The sequence below is a fragment of the Ornithodoros turicata genome, chromosome 8 (genome assembly GCF_037126465.1).
Source record: "Ornithodoros turicata isolate Travis chromosome 8, ASM3712646v1, whole genome shotgun sequence".
Classification (NCBI taxonomy): Eukaryota; Metazoa; Arthropoda; class Arachnida; order Ixodida; family Argasidae; genus Ornithodoros; species Ornithodoros turicata.
The window spans coordinates 27,487,706-27,501,271 of record NC_088208.1 but is presented as its reverse complement, the minus strand read 5'-3'; the positions used below and the strand labels follow the sequence as shown (position 1 = coordinate 27,501,271).

The 13,566-nt window shown below is 45.5% G+C and overlaps 2 protein-coding genes across 6 annotated transcripts in view; one reads left to right on the top strand and one right to left on the bottom strand.

Annotated features, from left to right (window-relative positions):
- Positions 1-13,566, top strand: part of LOC135366840 (uncharacterized) — a 68,141-nt gene that overhangs the window by 8,060 nt on the left and 46,515 nt on the right. Inside the window, exon 3 of the transcript XR_010414296.1 lies at positions 11,250-11,305. The gene's annotated coding sequence lies outside the window, so the exon portion shown is untranslated. The remainder of the gene's footprint in view (positions 1-11,249; positions 11,306-13,566) is intronic.
- LOC135366838 (diuretic hormone receptor-like) overlaps positions 10,107-13,566 on the bottom strand; it is a 99,824-nt gene continuing 96,364 nt past the window's right edge. For all 5 annotated transcript variants that reach the window (XM_064599777.1, XM_064599780.1, XM_064599778.1 and 2 more), the window contains 2 exons: positions 12,317-12,358; positions 10,107-11,103 (listed from right to left, as the gene is read on the bottom strand). In XM_064599777.1, the coding sequence (XP_064455847.1) occupies positions 10,813-11,103; positions 12,317-12,358 (333 nt within the window). In that variant the 3' untranslated portion in view covers positions 10,107-10,812. The remainder of the gene's footprint in view (positions 11,104-12,316; positions 12,359-13,566) is intronic.

Genomic DNA, 13,566 nt, shown 5'->3' with positions numbered 1-13,566 from the left:
ATTAAGTTTCGCGGCGTCTTTAAAGATACGTGGTAGCGCGTAATGTTCACTGACTGCATTTTTATTTTTTCGTACTGATTTTTCGAACGAGGTTGGTAATAGTAAATAGTAATAAACCAACCTTGCTCGAAAAATCAGTACGAAAAAATAAAAATGCAGTCAGTGAACATTACGCGCTTCCACGTATCTTTAAAAGAAGCCGCGAAACTTAATAGTTTCGGATTCTCCAAGAGTAGGTGGCGTCATCAGGAGTCCTCTTAGCAATACGAGAGCGTCTCCACCCTTCACGTAACATTGCAAGTCTGTCAGCAAGCTGAGGCGACGAGACGGAAATCGACCCTTGAGGAGAAATGTTGCCAGACGCATTGGTAACGATCGCCACCCTGCGACTTCCTAGAACTTCTACTTCAAACTAGAAATTATTATTATTTATATAGTTTAATACTTAAATAAATATTTAAAAAATCCGTAGCGGGGAACACAGATGACTGGTTGTATACACAGCAGACCAGACAGCTACGTCATTGGTCACCTGATGGGCCCTCTCATCAGTGACGTCGACTCCCCTCGTTCTCTTGCACGTTCTTTGAAAGAGTGGAAGGTTTCTAGAAGGTGTTTAGATCAGAAACCTCGCACACGTGCTACAAGTCAGCTGCGCCCGTGGTTCCTTCGTAAAGTTATTTGCCAAACACGCTGCAGACAAAAACGCAAAATTTATGGAGGGACATTTCCCTGCTTCTCTAACTCCTTTCTGCGCACGCCTGCAGAAATGTGGTGCTAGGCTGTACAGACAACAAATGATGGAGCAATACAAGATATTTTTAGGCACTCAATTTTTAAATGCCTAAACATGTGCGCGTTTTATTCGAATACTTCAGCGGCTGTACCCGATGCCGACGTACATCAATTAGTAGCAGAAGCCTCCAGCCTCGTCTTGGAAACGCGATGGATACTGAAGAACTTCGTGGGAGATTATTGGATTAAAAATGAGCCCTCCTGTTAGGCGTAACGCGGCTCTAATAAGCTTCCCCGACTGTTTTAACAATTCGTAAAGAGAGATACCTCGCATATTCGTGGGATGGTCATGCGTTTGCGGCCAATTTTTTTCAGTTGCACAGGAAATGGTCGATTTCCTGTTCCGAAAAGGAGCGGTAGAACGTTCCCGAAAGGACGTTCTCCGGTGTCATGTTTGTCACGAAACACAAATGCCGTTCAGAAAGGTTTCCATTTTTTTAAAGACCTTTAGGATGAACCCGTGTAAGGGGATTTTTTTGTTTTCTTTTCCACCTACAACTGCACTTTCAGAGGAGCAATACAGCACTTGGTTCTATACTGTGAGTTCCTCTCTTCGCACCAATGTCTTGTTTACCCGTCTTTTAGCCGTGAAACTAACCCAGCACGTTTTCCATTTGTGCAGCCTGAAGAACGAGGCTCGTTTCTGGAATAAGAACAGCACTTTTCTTTCGACTCGAGCAACGTGTATGTACAAAGAGCCATAGTCTACGCAGATGGTATCAAAGGACGTTGACGCGCTGCCTTTCCTGAATAGCAATGGCTACTTCAGCGTACGTTTTCCCTAGCGTCTGGGAGATATATATTCTATTCTTCTCGACACTTCGACGGGGGTTCCAGTTGCTTCTGCTATTGTTCCGCCGAAAGCATTCGCGATCGCCTGTCACGGATAAGAGAACGGAGCGAGTGCACTCTGGTGAACTCCGAAGAGTTCACCCGAAGCACTTTTGTTCCGCGAATTCGTCGAAAATAATGCCTTCTCGACAATGGAGCGTCAAATATATACTCTACCATTCCGGAACGTAAGATTAGATTAGACAGAAAATGAAAGAGATGGAGATGTTAAGTCTCCTGGTCAGGGCTGGGTAATCCCGAGTGCACGAGTACGTCGTAAAGGACCACGGATTAATAGATTAATTAACAATGCTGCGAATCTTGTGGTATAAGCTATGCTATTCGGTCAACTGTCTGCGCAGCTCTTCGGTTTCCCTCTCACCTCTATTGCCCGTGGAGCTACCTCAGCGGTCCCTCTCCCAAATAAGAGTGTAGCATTTCAAGGTTGAGGCGCACACAGGTTCTTCCGTGAACTCATACCGGCCGATGAGAACACACAATCTCCTTCGAGCAACACCCACATCGGCAGGCAGAGCTTTTGTTGTGGCGTATGCAAGGAAATGACATGTTCACGCAGCGCACGCGCTAAACGCAAAGCCACGTTCGGCGTATACCTTGTGCTCGCGCGCTATTTCCTTGTGTACGCCTTCAAAGCGATCGCGTACGCGGTACTGAAACAAAACAGAGTACCTGTCAAATTAAGCGTAAAAACGCTACGACAGTGTGTCTCTGCGCATGAGAGAGAGAGTAAAGTTTGTAGAAACCACGTGACCAGCCACGTGACGAAGTGTCTGTGCACTTACAAGGCAGCAATAAGCGGCGATTCATGAACCGGTATGGTACTCCACTGAACAGCTGCTGTTGTTTTACACTAATTATCTTTCTCTTTTCCATCTCTTCTAATACATGCCCTTCAAAAAAGTTGTTCGTAATGGAAGAAAATCCGTGAGCGCAGAAACCGTAAGGTTTCCGCTCCACATTAAGAATGGCAACCGTTGCCTCTGTCACAGTTCATCCTTCTCTCTTTTTTTTTTTTTTTTTTTCATGTTCTCGTTAGCTTCAGCATCTTCCTCCTCAACCTGAGGACGCTGGATTTCTTGACGCCGAACTCTCCAGCAGCTTTCTCCAGGATGCCGTGCAATCGATCAAGTGTATAACAAGCTCGCGGGGGATTTCAATTTGCGGAAAGCGTAGCTTCTGGAAAAACCCACTTCGCCGCTGTATTACGCATTCTCGAGCAATTTTAACAACGACAAAGAAAGTTTGCAATTCTCCTAATGAAGGTGAGCTTATTTTTCTTTCCTGCAGGCAGACTCAGGTGGTCGGTATGACCTTCTCTGACATGCGCACCCTTGGCAGCTTTCATCATGGCACGCTGCGCTTATTGATCACAGCTATATACGTCGGTGCGTCACTTGAAACAATTTACTGGCGGCCCCTCTGATGTGCCAGCAAATATAGCGAACTCATTGCGCCGCATCTGTGAATAATGACATCGATTCAACGCGTTAAGCAGGCGACAGCTACGATACTGAACGCCGGTATACGCGGATCTGCAGACCATTTTCAGCGCGAAATGAGGAAATTTCATCTGCTATTCAATTACATATTGCCATTGCTGGTTTTCGTATATATGCGCAACTGCAATCTTCGTCTAGGCGAGCCTGTTTTCAGTTATTATTACCGAGCTACGCGAAAAAACTGAGAGGAAAACATACATGTTCGCTGTTGCTGCTGCTCTTTCATAATGCTTTTCTGCTTGAAAGGACAGCTATACAACAGTGCAGCTACAATTCTTCGTGCCTTATGGTTTTCATTCCGACCTTGGTGCATGCTGCTTTGCCTCTTTTATCCTTAGAGTGATGTTATTCTGGGAGATTACAGAAGTATGTGCAAGTAACCGCTTCGCAAAGTCTTCAATTCAAATTCTAGGAAATATTTGCCTGGTAGCTTAAACGAAGTTGAGGGCGCATCGTTCATCAAGGAACCACGGTACTTTTCAACTAGTATTCTCATTTCGCAGTTTCAAAATGTTCTTTTTGTGTCCGTCTTTCCCTCTATTCTCTCTCTCCACTCTCCTCTCAGCAGGGCGTGATAGCAGGATTCCCATTTAGTCTAAACCTCATAACAGTTGCCGTCAGCCATGCGTTGTACGATGACTGCAGTTCGCCGATACATTCGCACGAATCAACGATCACATCGCCCATTTGCATACTTCCAACTAAGCATTACATATACGTACAAATACTCTTCATTAACTGCCATTCTTTAATCGAAGTACGCGACTGGGCGTTATGACGCTCAGGTGATCGTGTTCGTCCTTTCGTACCTCATTACGGCGGCTACCACTATGGTACAGCTTGCTGCAACGTAAACTTTAACGCGGCGACGGCTGGCGTAGCTGTTGGAGAGCAACCCTAACGGCGCTAAGTAGAACTATAGGGAGAGAGCGTTGTACGCTATTCCACTCATGCTTGGGTGTGCTAGACTCGAGAAGCAGACGCTCCGCTCCGAATGTGCATTATGGAGAGGAGAAGGAGGGTTCCGGACAAACACCACCCAAAGAACGAGTGGGATAGCCCACGACGCTCTCTCCCTATAGTTCTACTTAGCGCCGATAGGATTGCTCTCCAACTGCTCCGCGAGCCGTCGCCGCGTTAAAGCTAACGTTGCAGCAAGCTGTACATGAAAAAAAAAAAAAAACGCGACGGGTGAATCCTGTTCCTTTTGTATTGCTGTCAAGGTAACTGCATCTTTCATTCCGCGAGCAGAATTTTTTTTCACTTCGAAATGGCGCGGATCTTTCTCGGTTCCCCAACTTTTTGCGTCCTGTTTACCGCGTAACTTTAGAACGGGCTCCCCCCTTCAATAGACAGGGGGGAGCCGCCTCTAAAGTCAAACAGTAAACAGGAAGCCCCAAGTCCGGAAACCGAGAAAGAATCGCGCCATTTGGAATTTTTTCGATGACAAGCCTTGTCTCCTGACCGGCAGCTGTGTCGAACTCACTTCGCGAGCGAAAAATAATACCTCGATGAAAGCAATAAATTGAAAGAAAGAAATCCGAGCAAACTTTCTTCGAGGTTGTCTCGGTGGCGTTCCTCTTTGCCCGGACGTATTTTTTTCCTCTGTTTTCTCGGTCAGTGTGAAATGACGCGTGCTTTTGAAGTTGTGGTGACATTTTGACACTGGCTATGGTTGAACTTTTCGCTGGTCAACTCGACCAAAGCGCTATCGGTCTTAGTCCCTTGTCGCGCTTTCTTTTCTTCTATTTTTTTTTCTCGTTTTTCTCGCGTTCGGCGGTCGAGAATTTAATTTGAGGCCAGTCGTTGATACGTTTTCACTCTTTGTCCGTTTTTCATTTTCCTTTTACGGAACTATAGTAGCAGCTGCGAACTAGATTGGATGTGCGAAGTGCAGGCCGCTGTAAAGCAGCAGTATAAGACTAATGTGTGGACGAAAAACTCCGGAGCAACTATGTTTCACGTACGCACAACGTATGGGTATTTTTTATATTCCGTGTTATAGCGCCACGAAGCAACTGTGGCTATGAGTAACGTTACGGACGTGGACAGATGGAGAGAGGATAGCAAGGAAGGAGTGGGGGACAGGGGGGGGAGAATTTATTGGCAGAAAAAAAAGAAAAAGAAGAAAGAAAGGGGAAAGGTCAGCCATGCAGCACGCTGGCTTGCTATTCCCTAAACAAAACAGAAAAAAATTAAAAAAAATATACACAAGAAAAATAAAAGACAAATAAATAAATTAATAAAAACAAGAAAAAAATGAAAAATACAGTTGGCTCACAGGGAGCCCAGGAGACAGGGGCTCCCGACTAGCGTAAGTAATTAGTTAGTTAGTTAACTAAATGCGTCCTGGGCCGACATTCGTCTGGAAAGTCTTCGGAAACCCTCAGACAGCACAGCTGGTGATAGGGTTCGAACCTACAACCTCCTAGTCTTCAGCACGACCTTGGCTACCACCAACGCGTGCCTTAACCCGCTCGGCCAAGCCGCTGATGTATGGGTATTTGAGGTGAACTATAGAAAAGCCTTGCAAGTTCCCAGCTTGTAGTTGAAATACTTTGAGCCACAAAAGAATCGTCTGAAGAAAAGCGAAAACGGTGCATGCAGGAAAGCCGTTTAGAGACCCGGTTGCAGAGAAAAATTAAAAATAAACGGGATGTGCATAGGCATGGAATGCAAGCATGCTGGTGTACATTCGAAGATGGTAACACTTCCTTGAGACTGAGGGAAAGAGAACACATTTACTCGTGTACTTCGTGTACTGTCCTCTCCCTATCCTTCCGTCACCCTCACACAAGTGTTCCTTTCCGAAACAGGTGTAGCGTCTTCCTAACAGCCTTATAGCCTTGTCAGCAGTATTTCTCGTTATTTATTTAGTTTTTAAATTCCGCTTACGAACTTCTTAAACTGAAAATCCCTGAAAGGTACACTGTAACAAGATACTTGGGGGATACAGAGCGCTTCTCCTGTGGGGCGCACGGCAGAGAACATATAACTACCCATAGGTAATAACACTTAGCACACAGCACACTTAATACAGTAGCACATTTCAGAAGTAATGTTAGTTGCACATTATGAGCATACACTTGTATCATGTAAAAGGTATATTCTGAACGCCATGATAAGTTTGTGATGTTGATGCAGGGACGGCTTGAAAGCCTTCGATCACTAAGTTTCATTCGAGCACACGACGTATTCTGGAGAAGTAAACCACGAATCAGATTTTAACAGTAATAGCTCCGGCAGGGACAAAAAAGGGAGAAAAGCTTGTAGTAATACATCAGACCAATGAAGCGTGGAGAGGAAAGCACGGATTAAAGCAGTGACCACAATCTATCTGTAGCAACAAACTTTGTAGAGCAGATATCCCGTTACACTGCTTCTATAAAGCGTGGTGTCCACCACGCGAAAGCTAGTACCTTTAATAAATGTAAAAAGAGCTTCAGTGACTACTTTTTTGAGTGCTGATTCGAGAATTGTGAAGCCATGTAGTGTGCTACAAGGAGCTACTGTAGTAGCTCTTGTGTGGAGCTGTCTTCACCCCTTCCTTCTGCACGTGGCTTCCTATCTAGTGAGTAGAAAATATACAGCAGGTGTTACTGCTATTTATAGCATGCTGTGATGATGTGAAGTGTTGAGGTAAGCGTTACAAAAATAACTTTTACAATCACAAGTTATCAGCTGTTACCACGTGGGACACAGAAGCGTGTACTGCTACACAGGGGATGAATGCGTAGACACCTGACATAATGATCAGGTCCCAATAAAGTCTGAACAGCTGTGTGGTGTTGATATGGCAACGTTTGAGTTTAAACTCAAACTTCACAACATCGACATACAATCAGCAAGTCGGCTTCACCCCACGCTTGCCTGCGTTCGGCAAAGCGCACTTTACAGGATGGACACGAAAACAACAAGTTGACCTCACGTCACGCGTCCAAGGCGAAGCAGAACGTACAGGATAATCATAAGCAGCAAGTTGCATTCACCTTACCCTTACCTATACCTTACCTTAGACTTGGATGCAGTAGGTAAAGCGCGTTTTACAGGATAAACACACAAGGAGAAAGTTGGCTTCACCTGACGCTTACAAGCGTGAGGTGAAGCTAACTTGCAATTTGTGTTTACCCTGTATAGCTTGTTTCGCCTAACGCTTGCACGCGTGAGGTGAAGCCGAATTGCTCTTTGGGGTCCATCGTGTAAAGTACGCTTTACCCAACGTCGGCAAGCGTGGGGGGGAAGCTGATTCGCTGTTTGTTTGTGCGTCCTGTAAAGCACGCTTTACCTACCGCTTACAAGCGCGAGGTGAGGCCGAACTACTGTTTGTGCATGATGTAAAAACCCTGAGACTAGGGAACACGAAGGGACAGACACAAACACGAAGACTTCATGTTTGTGTCTGTCCCTTCGTGTTCCCTAGTCTCGGGGTTTTACATCATGCATCATCTTCACCAGCTCGCTTGCTTCCTAGCCATTTTTTTTACTGTTTGTGTCGATCCTGTAAACTGTGCTTCATCTGACGCTTGCGAGCGTGAGGTGAAGTCGACGGTGTTTAGCGGACGGGTTGCGTTACTGCTTGCGACAAGTGGACACTCCAAGCTGCCGCCTTAGTGACCACGTCCTTCTCCATTGCATAAGAACTCCATTGCATAACAACTTTTCTGGACTAGATTAATGTCGCTCTTTCACTGTGGAAAAGTTCCTTGGTTCATGGTCAAATCTAGCCCACCAGCGCCATGCCTTAAACTAGCACAGAAGTCACTTTTAACACCCTGTTTTCTTCCTATAAAACTGTTAAGTAGGCCAGTAAGATGCACCATGAGATGTAATTCACACCACAGAGTCATAATTATCGCAGAAATTGAATTTAATGTACGCCGCAAAAAGCGACCATGCGCAACGGCGGTGAAGAGCAGTACCAGCCTGTGATCTGCCTGGAACCTCTCGCTGACGCTATAAAGAGAACGCTCGCTGATTGGTCTAGAGCAATGTTGTCTGCTACTCCTCTGTCGTCTGCTACTCGGCTGTTCGGGGTTCTGAAAAAGCCTTTCTCCTGGCTCGGTAATGATTCACCCGCTCCTTCTATCCCCGATTCTCCGGGAGAACTGGCAAAACTGCTTTACGGCGGCAAAGGGACAAGGCGCTGACCCCCACTGACCGGCGAACGCGAACGCGTTCTCCTTATATAAAGTCATCGGTGACGTGGCATCATACCTCCTCATCCTCGTTGTAGCTGGAGCGGCGAGTTAAGGGTGAACGCGCGGAGCCATGTTTATGTGATTTTTTTTCTGGGAAACAAATTGCAGACATCAAAACCTTTCTCGCACACTTTCATCATATGTCTTAATCTGAAATTTTTCTGGATGGCCCTCTGTACTCCTTTAACAGTTTACCTTCCTGGACAATATAGGACTTCGGTCGTCGCTGAGAAGCTCCTTATTACATTTTCACCAACCTCATGCGAACAACGGGGTACAGCTACAGCATCGCTTCTGGCGATGAAAGTTCAACTTATTATCACCAAAGTAAAGTTGTTGCTGTTTCCAGGACAGACACACCAAATTATGTCACAACTTCCTGTTTAGCCTGCTATTTGCAACGCTTACAAGGTATAGAGAGTACTTACAGAATGACGGCTCTACGAACGAAGAAGCGCTGGGGCTCACGTACGCTGCTTTCTCAGCATTCATATGCTTCAGCCTCGTGATATGCTGAACGTCACAGAGGCTTCCATGCGTCACAAACGTACCAGGTTTAAGGAAGAACTCAACGCAAGGCAAAAGCAAAGCAAATTCAGCAAGAAAAAGCAAATCCATTGTGGAGAACTACGCTGAAAGCTCATGCACGTGTATGTGGCCATTTCAATACAATGGCCCAAGGTGGCCAAACAAAGTTCTGCGTGCACGCGAAATTCAGCAGCCCAAAAGATTTCGTGCACCCGTCTCTGCGCAAAAGGTGCTCTAATGTACCGATAGGCTTGGTATGTCGGACGTAAATAACTTCATGGTATGCATATATTTAAAAAAAAAATACTGCATCGTATTCCGAGTAAAGTTTGTTTCGGTTTCGCTTTCCCTGTTTCGCAGCGATTGCAAAACTATTCGCCTTCTGCAATACCGTGCACGGGACGTCTACCCTACATATGACACAACGCAGCGAGGTATGCTCTAGCATGGCCAGCATGAAACTGTTGGCTTTCGTCTTTATCCTTTTTTTTTTTTTTTCGCCTTACCCATTTTCGCTTCGTTTGTACTGGATAGCTAGGACACAGTTATACCGGCATGTACTTCTTTGGACGATGCTTACTTGTGGGGGACTGCCAGAAGGACGTTGCTTGATCACCCCCCCCCCTCCTTTGCCTGCGGTGGAAAGAGGGACTTGTTCTAAAATACCGTCCCTGGTTTCGTCTCGAACCTTCCTATGCCCGTGTCTACACAATACTACAATGGTACCAATAATGGATGCTACCTTTGGGCTAGATTTGCACGTGCTACCTTTCTTCTGCAGGAAGAGGCGCATTCCAGCACACCTAAAACCTTTCCTCACGTCTCTCACCTTACACGGGCATGACAGCTATGTAATACGAGGAACGCTCGTGATATTAAGTTCCACATTGAAATAACGCACGATCCTTCAGCTCCTACAGAAACGTTATCCCGTTTGAAAGTTCTGCCTGTATATTGAAAAGTGGAAATACATCATCCAATAACTTGTAACTGGGCACGCGTACCAAGCTAGCGCTACTTTATAACGTAAATGCTTAATGGCGGGAAATGTACATGCGAAAAGACTCACATTTTCACTGTCACGTTCACATATTAAACACATTTTATAATTCTCCCGATGTCCGTCCTTTCTTCGGCTCTTTCTTCATGCTTCCACCACGACAACGTACAAGAAACTCGCGTGAGAGTCAAAATTGCTGCGAACTTGCCATTTTGGAGAAGCTTGTACCAGTGGTGAAATCTTGCACGTGTTCGTTTAATGTTTGATACAGAGTACAATACTCGAAAATCATGAACCTCATGAAAAAGAACAAGAAACAAGACCACATGGGACCAGTAAGCTGATGTAGCTTCCACCTATGCTTAGTACACAATCTGTGGACGCACTGCTCCTGTATTCAAGAACACACGTTTGTGCTGTATAGTTGCATATTATGCCTGATACTTTGGATCACTTTGCCGAGACTAAATTCCTTTATCTTTACATGTATGCTTTGTTTCTTACACTGTTGTTGGATGCGTAGCCAAAGGACACAACGGATGTGCATTTTCAGTCAGCTGCAGGAACACTCGAAGTATATAAGTAATAATGTTCTCTTGATAAGCACCGCCGCGGAAGCACAATATCTCTAATCCCGACCTGCACGTCACTGACCTGGTAAGAGTGGTGCATTGCACTGCCAAAAAGTGCAATACTCAAACTGATGAAGAAACGCATCATTGTAAGCATTGCTCTTGAACTGTGCTGCACAGTTTCTTCGTGTCCGTACCACGATTCCTACGATGCGCAGTTTCAAGTGACGTAGAACTGGCTCCTCACAGTTCATCTGCCATGTTTCACATTTTACGCCCAAACTGTTGCCGCCTCCTTAGAAGACGCCGGAGGCTTCAAGGAGTGTTGAACGCTTGAATATGAATATTAAACACCCCAACGTCCAAGCCTATACCACGTCGTCCTTGGCTGGGCTGTACGAAGAGCCATTTATGAAGCGATGTGGCGATGTGAAGAGCCCCCCAACGGGTTGTATCCCTACCGTAGATGTGGTTGATGCAAAACTGACGCAGCTTGCCCGTGGGGCTCGCCCCTTGTAGAGTCGTGTTGCCTCGGGCGGTTGTAACTGTTGTGCTTGGCGACAGCCCACGCGGTAGCTAAGACCCTGGCGAGCACGGTCGGCTTTCAGAGAGCGTGTTGTCCTCCAGCGACTGAGGTGGTGCCGTATGGTGCTCCGGACCTGAGGAGGACGTGTGAATGATGGATATTATATCATACACTCTTCTGTTTTACATTGTGAGTGCGCTGCCGTGTATGCATTGTGGGAGAAGGAGGAGGGAACTTGTACACTGCATTAAAATAATGTTACGCGGTTCTTTCTTCCAGGTTCCATAGATTGTGTATGAAAGCTGAAAAAAAAAAGCACAAGTGGCTACCACACAGTAAGCCATATACATCTCAGCAATATCCGTGTGATGTGTGACGTGTGCGACTTTTCTGGGACGTCCCTCGAATATTTCTAGTTTTTACTGCGCGCCCGCGCGCCTAGATAGTAGCTCTCTCAAGCGTACTCTGGGCGAAGTCTGAAAGGCGCTGTGACAAGTTAGAGTTCCAAGGACGGCAGTAAGCGAAAAGTCAACGAGTGCCGACGGAAGGAATCGAACCCACATCTCTTTAGGTTGTTGGTCAGGTGTACTACAATTCGTCAACATACCGAGGCCTCACTCACTTGGAAATCGTCACAATTTGGTCGTTGTTGAGGCTTAAGTGTTATGATGTGATGTGATGTGAATAAAGAAAAAAATGGGGATGTGAGTTTGGACGAAGTCAAACTGGCTACCCCAGTACACTTAATACAGAAAGTTCAATCCGATGATAAGATGATGAAACCGCAAAAGGATGATGTCCAGGGACGAACAGAGATGATAATGGAGTTCAACATGTAGGTCAAAAGTTCAAGAAGTGCGCCCAAGTTGAGTAAAGTGGCGGAATCAGCGGGGGCACACACAGGACACATCACACATTCACCGTGTCATAGGATGTCCATAAGCCCGGTTGCATGCAAAAAGTCTTCAAGTGCCCTTAGCGCCTTGTCGGACGAAGGAGGACCCTTAAGTGTTATGGTTGTGGTAATTGTCGGTAAAGCCCGCGCAATTTACGTCACCAGGCGAGACGCGGACTTCGATAGTCGCCGTGCTCAGTCGTGTTCTCACTTTTTGTTTTCGCCGAACTTCCCAGGCATACTTTGGAGCATGGAGAGAAGAATCACATGGGAGAAACCCTCTAAGTGTATGAGCATAGCGAAGCGAGCAAATGCCATGAACAAATGCCAGTCACAACACTTCTTTCAGCGTTTAGCTGTACAGGTTCCGAAACCCGTGGCAAAAAGCCGCACGTACAATGCTGTTCTCAGGTTTGACAGAGGTGTAACTTTGAGTATTTCGCTACTTTACCTCTCCATTGAGGAAGCAGTACAGCACCGCAACTGTAAAGCCCTGAAAAATTAAAAACAAATATAAGGAGGATGTAATTAAGCTAACTTATGTTTTTGATAAAATAAATTTTATAAAATAGATAAATGCCTTTTCAAAATTACTGTCAATGACAATATATTCTAGGTCAAGTGAGCTACCTTATGGGAGCACGAACAACCTCCTGGGACGGTGTCCTCATTAATTTTGACTAATGAACTTTTTGGTTATAGAAGACAGAAGTTCGGCGCGGTGACAACATCCGCGCTGACGCCGTTGCTGTTTTCTAAAAAGGATCAAGCCAATATAGAGACAACGGCACCCGGAAACAAACCATACGTGAAGGTCATGTTTGTTGCTTTTTCTCCCCCGAATTTAAGGGAAAGGAGGAAAGCGCCCTCCTGGCGGAGCCACCCAAATGACCTCCAAGTCTGCCGTGTCTTCGAGAGGAAACTTCAACGGCGTCAGCGCATCCAGAAGGAACACATGGTCTCCCATAAAGGTGGCGAACTTGACATTAGAATATGTCACTATTTATTGTAACTAAAAGAAAAAGAAAAGACATTTGGGACGGGGGGGGGATATATGTTAATTATATAAAAAAAAGAAGGGAAATGTTAGCCTGCGCTACTGCGGCTTGCTATTCCCAGCAAAGGAAAAAAAAGAAAGAAAGAAAAGAAGAAAAAGGAAAACGAGCAAAGAAACGAAAAATGAAAACAACCACGAAATTGATCACAGTTCACCCAGAAGGCCACAAATCCGCGGGAACTGAACAAGTGCCTTTGTCACCTGACTATGTTGTGTAAGACATTTGGATCTACGGTAAAACCGTGTTGACAGTTAACGCGGGTACCATGCATGTGAAAAGGAGAACGTGACAAAAAAAAATGTGGTCTCAAGATTCAATGCCATTTTCACAGAAATGACAAGGGCTTGCTGGTACACTCTAAATCTTTTCACACCTTTAAAGGTGTAATAGCGTGCATGGCGCACGCCTTTTTAGGTGTAATTTCGGCAACATCATAATGGAGCACGGTTTCGCACAAATTCCCTTTACTCAAGTGTTGTCTGTCCTCCAAAGATTCAGCCTTGCAACATCCTAACATTGTTCAACAGCATTGTAGACACTTGCGCGTGCTCGATTATCGATAGCGATGCATATATGCATTAGCTCGTACCTATACGATATCCAAGACATAATGAAAGCGAGATTTGCACTGACACTTGATCTT